This window comes from Pristis pectinata, chromosome 11 (assembly GCF_009764475.1).
Source record: "Pristis pectinata isolate sPriPec2 chromosome 11, sPriPec2.1.pri, whole genome shotgun sequence".
Classification (NCBI taxonomy): Eukaryota; Metazoa; Chordata; class Chondrichthyes; order Rhinopristiformes; family Pristidae; genus Pristis; species Pristis pectinata.
In genome coordinates, this window is record NC_067415.1 from 79,788,119 (window position 1) to 79,796,127 (window position 8,009).

Here is an 8,009-nt window from a genome sequence, read left to right on the forward strand (position 1 = left end):
GGCTGAGCCCCTGCCTCTGGGTTTGAAGGAGCAGAAGGCCAGCAAGATTAACACTCTGTAACCCAATTGAATGAGGGGTAGAGGGGTCTGTGGGCAGCAGACTACAAGGCTACAACCAGTCCATATATTTTTTTCCTGAATGCAATATAGCTTCAGGTGTCCCTGTTCAGGTTCAAGAGGAGTAGAACATAAGAGCAAGAATATACTGCTGAGGCTTTATAAGGCGTTGTTTCGACTGCATTTGGAATATTGTGAGCAATTTTGGGACCCGTATCTAAGGAAGGATGTGCTGGCCCTGGAGAGGGTCCAGAGGAGGTTCACAAGAATGATCCTGAGAATAAAAGACTTAACGTATGAAGGGAGTTTGATGTCTCTGGACCTGTACTCGATGGAGTTCAGAAGGATGAGGGGGGATCTCATTGAAACCTACCAGATAATGAAAGGCCTGGATAGAATCAGAATCAGGTTTATTAGCACTGACATGTGTCATGAAATTTGTTGCTTTATGGCAGCAGTACAGTGCAAGACAAAAAGACATAAAAATTACTGTGAATTAGAAAGAAAAATAAATAGTGGACATGGAGAAGATGTCTCTATTAGTAGGAGAGTCTAGAATCTGAGGGCACAGCCTCAGAATAAAGGGACATCCCTTTAGAATTGAGATGAGAAGGAATTTCTTCAACTAGAGGGTGGTGAATCTGTGGAATTCGTTGCCACAGAGGGCTGTGGAGCCTAAGTCACTGGGTGTATTTAAGGCAGAGATAGATAGGTTCTTGATTGGTAAGGGGGTTAAGGGTTATGGGGAGAAGGCAGAAGAATGGGGTTGAAAAAAGAATCAGCCATAATTGAATGGCAGAGCAGAATCGATGAGCTGAATGGCCTAATTCTGCTCCTATATCTTATGGTTTATTGTGCTAATGAATGGTGTCCATTGGTGGGTGAGAAAGCTCTTCCATTCAGATGTTATCTGTCGGTATCAGTTTGCTCCATAGCCCTTCTACACTGGCAATTCTCTTCAGTTAAAGCTCCCGAATAGAGCCCATTGTCCAGAGACAATTGGTGCGCTTCTCCAGAATGTCCAGCCTTGATCAGAGGATGGACCAGGAGGCCAGGTGGAGATGGGTCAGTGGACAGCGCAAGAGGACTGAGACCTGGTGTTTGGTGGTGGATGACATGAAAGTGGTCGGTGGGTGGGTTTGGATTGACCTTCAGGCAGGATAGATAAAAATGTGTATAAAATCATGAAGAGCATGAGTGGGGTTGACGGCAGGAAACATGTCCCGTTGTCAGAAGTGATGTAGATGCACAGTAAAGAGTTCAGAGATTTAGAGCGGATCTGAAGGGCAGTTTTCATGCAGAGTGTTATGAGTGCATAGAATGCTTTCCCCTACCGGCGAGAGTGGAGGAAGCAGAGTCACTGGTGGCATTTAAGACGTGTCTCGACAAACCACTTGAATCATCTCGGCAAAGAAAGCTTTGGGCTAAGTGCTGGAAGATGGGATTAAAATGGATGTGTGTCTGCTGATCAGAGCCAACATGAACATGCTGGGCCGAATGGCCTGTTTCCATGCTGTATGTGTGTATGAATCTCTATGTATGTATAACTCTGTGAAATCAGGGACCTTCTATCTTAATCTGTGACATCCATCACAAGCTATGATGTGTTTGTATAGACTTCTATTTTACTTGGTTTCTTCTGACACCATTCTGATTTTTTTCCCCCTTTTCTGGGGTCAATGGTTCAGAAAGGATGTGGTAGCAATAGAGAGAGTGCAGAAGAGATTCACCAGGATGTTGCCTGGAACGGAGGGCTGTAGTTAGAAGGTGAATTTGGATAGGGTGAGCTTGTTCTCATTGTTACACAGGAGGCTAAGGGGTGACCTGATAGAGGTTTGTAAAATTATGAGGGGCAAAGAATGTCGGAATCCTTGTCCCAGGGCTGGGGAGTCTCAAACTAGAGGCTGCAGGTTTGAGCAGGGGAGAAATTTAAAGGAGATCTGAAGGGCAAGTGCTTTTACACGGAGGGTGATGGTTATCTGGAATGAGCTGCCAGAGGAGGTGGTGGAGGCAGAGACAATTATAATGTTTAAAAGGCATTTGGACAGGAACTTGGATAGAAAAGGTGTAGAGGGACAAGGGCTTAATGCAGGCACATGGGATGGGCATTGATACACATCATGGAAGATGTTGATGAGCTGGGCCAAAAGGGCCCGTTTCTGTTCTGTCTGTGATTCTATGATCTTATCTTCTTCCCAGGTTCCAGTAACCTGCTGATGTGTCACTGTGTCACTGCAATTTTCTTGCCAGTGAACCTCGCTGGAGGACTGGCCCATGACATTATAAAATCACATTATCGTTGCTAAGCTCAGTCACCTCTTTTCTCTGAAGGCCACATACATCGGGTGGCGCAGCTGATAGAGCTGCTGCCTCACAACGCCAGAGACCCAGATTCCTCCAGTGCTGTCTGTGTGGAGTTTGCATGTTCTCCCTGTGACCGTGTGGGTTTCTTCCGGGTGCTCTAGTTTCCTCCCACATCTCAAAGACATGCAGGTTGGTAGGTTAAATTGCCACAGTAAAATTTCTCCTGGTGTGTAGGTGAGGGTTAGAATTTGGGGGGAGATCTCGGGAATGTTTGGAGAATCAAATGGAATTCATGTTGGATCAATGTAAATGGGTGCTTGATGGTTGGCACAGGTTCAATGGGCTGAAGGGCCTGTTTTCATGCTGTAGGTTTTGATGATACGTGCATTTGCCTGCTCAATGCACTGAATAAGTTAAACTCCAATAACCCATCATCCTCAGGACCTTGGTGATGCTGGACTGATAGATTTTCCGGACTGTTGGATTTTACTTCTATTAATACCCTAACACACATTTATTCTCTTTCTAAAAGATGTTATTCAGTTGTATAATAATTTTGTCAGTAAACCAGGCGAGTTTTAAGAGAGCACTGGAAACAAAACCCGGTGAGTTTAAAGGGAGTGCGGGAATTGGGGCCCTAGTGACCTTAAAGGGAGTGTGGGAATTTTGGCCCAGGTGAATTTAAACAGAGTGCAGGAAATGGGGTCCTGTTGAGTTTAAAGGGAGTACTGGGACCAGGTCTCTGGTTAGTTTAAAAAGAGTGACTCTTGTGAGTTTAAAATGAGTGTTGGAAGTTTCAGTTTACTAGAACCCCTCTCCCCACTCCTTTTAAACCAACTGCAGCCCCAATCCCGTGATTCTTTTCAACTCACTGGAACCCCAGTTCCTATGCTCCTTTTAAACTCACTGAGGCCTTAAAAAGCATGGGAATGGGTTCCTGGTCAGCTGAACCATCTCAGTTTCTGAACAATTGAATAGCAGATTATCAAAGTTTTACTGTAGTGAGTCAAAGTAGGAATTTGTAACTACATTTTTTTCACCCTTGACCCAGAATTATTGGCCCACTATCACAGTTAAGATAATCACCATTGTCTTCCTCTTTTAGTATAAATTGGGAAACACTGGATGTCTTCATTTGCCAATATACTCAAAAGTGTAAAGGATACTTATAGAAGTTCTCCACAACATTACTGAACTTTTGGAATAAAACATTCTCTGAAGTTGAGACCATCCATTGCTAATTAACATTTGACCACTAAACACCGAAACTTATGTCTTTTATTTCTTTTTTCAGATGGAAGGATGTATCTGAAGTCATCCGTAATGTATTAAAACAACTGCGCCATGTGACTCGAAAATTCAAGCAGGAACATGAGAAAAAATTTGTAAAAAAAAATGACAAAATGAAGTCCTCTACTAACATGCGGGTTAACTGCGCTTTTGAGACAGCTTTTACCCAGTTTGCATAACTGTGTTAATTTGCCATCCATGAAATGTTTGATGTATTACGTTGATAGTCCTCTCCAGCAACTGACTTCAACAGCAGAGCTCTCCGAAGTAGACAATCCTGATGACTATAAAACACCCAGACTCAAAAGGTGACTGTCATCAGGAGGTCACTGCTGGCACTATACGTGTCCTTTTTGTGGACTAAACTCTGACCAGTGCTGACAATTACAATGTTAAGCACATCACGCAAAAAAAAAATTCACCAGTAGTGAAAAAGAAGCGAACAAACTCTTTTTTAAATGTTTGTTGTTCCCCTCCACTTCTCTTTTGTTACAGTTGGTGTATTTAAACCAGCAAGAAAGCTTCTGAAACCCTTCTTTCCTGGATCCAAAGGAACTTTACTTATAGGGCTGCCAGGTTGGTACAAGTCAAACGATGTTGCAAGGGACATTAATTCTTCAACAGGGAGATTAAGAGAGCGGGATGAAGAGAGAGAGAGAGTTGTGTTGAGGATTCAGACAAAATGTAACCCATGGGAAATAAACCTGGCATTGAGGTTCCTCTGCTAAATTTTAAAATAAACACACTCAAAGAAAAAAAAGTGAATGTAAGTTTTAAAAGTCACAAAAGATATATATTTGTGCGTTCCACACAGACACATATTTGTGAATACTGTTTGCTTCTTGCCAAGCTTCTGGTTGTGTGTATATAATATGACACAGGGAGGTAATGTGTATGCAGTAGATTACTAGAGAAAAAAAAACACAGTACTTTTGAGATTTAAATGCTGATATGTTTTGTCACATTGTTTGTTCCAGACACTGCAATTTTTGGTTATATAGCTCATTAACAAAGCATGCAGGCATGTAAATATTTGTCCTCAAGTCACAGTATTACTGAACGAGATCCTTGGCGTCTGTTTTGCGCCTTTTCAAGGTCAGTATGGCAGGTGGGAAACCCTGCCTGCCTGGCAATTCAATGAGAGGAGCTTCTTGTCTCTGCTCTCTGACACAGAACTGATGAAATTAATTAAGATTTGTGGCGTTGCAGCGTGATGGATTAAAAAGCAACAGAAATGTTTCTCTCTTTGTTTCTTTCTATAATTATTATTATTTTTATGTCACCTTGAGGCGTTGCTCTTCAAAAAAAATAGGAACTTTGCAACACTTGATGTAATGGTTGAAACAAAAAAATCCTAGATGAGTGGTGAGTTAAAGTCTGTATTCTCCCTGTGTAATAGGGAAGGATGGTTTTTGTGTAATTATCAATGTCTTTGATAAACTGTGTGATCACCTTTGTGCAAATAATTGAAAGTAAACTCCAACACAGTGCTAATTTGCTAGCCTAGCCTTTTCTCTTCATTTTGCCTTTGTTTACTGCCATGTTAACCATTAAAAGACCATCCTTGCAGAGAAAAAAAATTCCACACTGGCATTGTTGACCACTGTAAACAGAGTATGTCAACAGCAGAACATAAGAAGCTAAGAAATAGAAGCAAGAGTAGCAATTTTGTCCCTTGTGCTTTCAATGAGATCCAGGCTGGCCTTTACCTCAACCCAACGTTCTTGCAATAAACCCATATCCTTTATTCCTTTCATAAAAATCTATTATTTGAATATGTTGAGCCTTCCCATTCCTCTTAGGTAGGGAACTCCAAGATTCACTCCCCTTGGATGATGAGACTTCTTCACATCTCAGTCCTAACTGACTGATCCCAAATTCTGTGATTGCAACCGCTGGTTCCAGAGAATCCATCCGGTGAAAGAATCATTATTGCATCTGCATCTCAACCCCTAAAAGATTTTTTTTTATGCTTCAATTAAACCACCACATATTCTTCCAGGCTCAAGTGTATTTGGTCGCAGTCCTTTTAATCTGCCCTCATATAACAGCTTCCCCATCATCACTGTCCATCCCAGGAATCAATCTGGTGAATCTTCAGTGCACTCTGTCCAATGCTAGCATGTCCTTCCCTCAGTAGGAGGACCAGGCCTCTACCCATTATTGCAGGTGTAGTCTCACCAGGCCCTATATAATTGCAGTAAGACATCTTTACTTTTGTACTCAAATCCTCTCTCTGTAAAGGTCAATAGATTGTTTCCCTTCCTAATTGCTTGCTTTACCTACATGCTAACTTTCAGTGACTTGTGTATTAAGACACAAGGGTTTCACAGAACACCAACATTTAACCTCTAACCATTCACAAAATACTTTGCCTGTTTTTTTCTAGCAGAACTTTTTTGGTACAGTTTTCATACTTGTCCATTTTAGATCCCATCTGCCAAGTCTTCGCATAACCTATCTATATCCCCTTAAAGCATCTTTGTATCTTGTTCAAAATCCACAATGCCACCCTCGTATTTCATCATGGCCAGTCACTTTTCATGGTTATTGGCAAACCTTGACCCACCAGAACAGATAAGGTTCTCACGATTCTTTCAATGATACAACAGAACAAAACCTTTATTTGCCAGTGCATCGGGCTTATGAAATCAGGTTGTATTCTTTTTTTATTTTACGACAATTACAAAAGAGAGATTTACCAAATTTGAAGTCAAACAAAGGGTTCAGAAATTCACCATTAAGCAAAAGTGTAGAAAATAAACTGATCAATGTTGTAAGTCTGACTGAATCCTCTAGCTTGTTATATACCAAAATGACATCCAGTTTACAAATTGATTAAGGGGCAGTTTTGCATTAGCCTCATCCAGGAATCTGGAAACGATGTCTTTCTAGCACACACCTTAACAGCAGGAAGTTTAGTCTTTTGGGATCAATTTATCTTGACAAACATCTTAAAGAAGGTATATAGCAAAACAAGCCCTACCCTTGTGTTATCTTCGAAGATTTTATCTGGTGACTGAAGGGATATCATTTTTTTCCATTGCTGCATGCCCTCCACTGTACGACTTTCCAGCATCTTAAAGCAAAACTAGCAAAAGGAAGGGAGAAAAAAGGAAGTTGTTTGTTTCTCTGGCCATGATGGTCTTGAAAGGGTTAACCGCTGAGATGATGCATATTCTGATAAAGAAAGCATCCTTAAGTGTCCATGTGATCTTTCTTTATGAAAAAAAACATCTAAAAAATCTTATCTAGCATTTGTTGTTCCTCTGCACCTTGCATAGAGTCTTTAATTTAATATAGATCACCCTGGGACAATTGGAAGACAGGAGGTTCCCCTGTCCCACCTAAAGGTAGTTCGAGAGCGGTGAGTTGCATCTTTACAAGTTAGTTAGCTACTGTCAAGACAATAAAATATTCTGCCAATTTAAGTGTGACATTCTCTTCACCCAGTGATATGAGTGGCTGGCAGCTTGATTGTCAATAGCCTATTATCTTTTGTTGACTTGTTTGAGATGCCAAATATATTGAAAGCAGAAACATAAAGGGTAAAAGGAAGCTTACAGAAACCCAATAAAGAGTGGATTTCAAAAGAAAAAGCACTCTAGAAAAGAATTGCAGGTTCTCTATTATAAAGTCGTAGAAAGGATGTGTTGTAGGATTTTTTTAAACAAAAATGGAATTACCCTAGTTCTGTTGTTCATTAAACTCTGTCCATTGCCTATCAGTACAATACATTTTCACTTTATTTTTTATATACTTTTTATCTTGAACACGTATGTTTCAGTATCCTGTATTATAACCACATTTGCGCTCTATGCAAGCCCTTGGAACAGAACACACTCATCTTCAACTAGGACATACGAAAATTGTCTATTTTTATCTATATATTTAAAGTTTTCTAAAAAAAAAGGTTATTACGAATTTTGTTGTACAAAATCTGTACAAAAAGATCTGTTTTTACATCATAATGCAAGAAATCGAGATTTTTCTATGGTAGCTTAGTTATTTGAGCCTGGTTTAAATGTGAGAACCACGTTTACTGTATTGTATTTAATTTTCTTTCTTTTCAACAATCTGCTAATAAAAAATGTCTGAATTCTCCATTTGACGTCTACAAACTTATTGTTTTCACTTATCAAGCCCTCAGATAGTTGTCCTCTCTCACTTCAAGGTACCTACCTTGGCCAAGGTTTATGTTACATTTCACAAAGAACATTTGCAGGGGTATAAACAAGGAAGTGGGACTAAATTGGAGAACACATTCAAAGAGTTGGCAGCAACATCATGGGCTAAATGGCTCTCTTTATTGAATGGATAGTTCTGCAATGGTGGAAGGTTAGCCTATTAATTTTGGT

At 40.3% G+C, this 8,009-nt stretch overlaps 1 protein-coding gene across 2 annotated transcripts in view; it reads left to right on the top strand.

The window, feature by feature from the left end:
* Nucleotides 1-7,755, top strand: part of LOC127575842 (dachshund homolog 1-like) — a 489,887-nt gene extending 482,132 nt beyond the window's left edge. For both annotated transcript variants that reach the window (XM_052026010.1, XM_052026011.1), the window contains one exon: nucleotides 3,656-7,755. In XM_052026010.1, the coding sequence (XP_051881970.1) occupies nucleotides 3,656-3,693 (38 nt within the window). In that variant the 3' untranslated portion in view covers nucleotides 3,694-7,755. The remainder of the gene's footprint in view (nucleotides 1-3,655) is intronic.
* The last annotated feature ends 254 nt before the right edge of the window (nucleotides 7,756-8,009 follow it).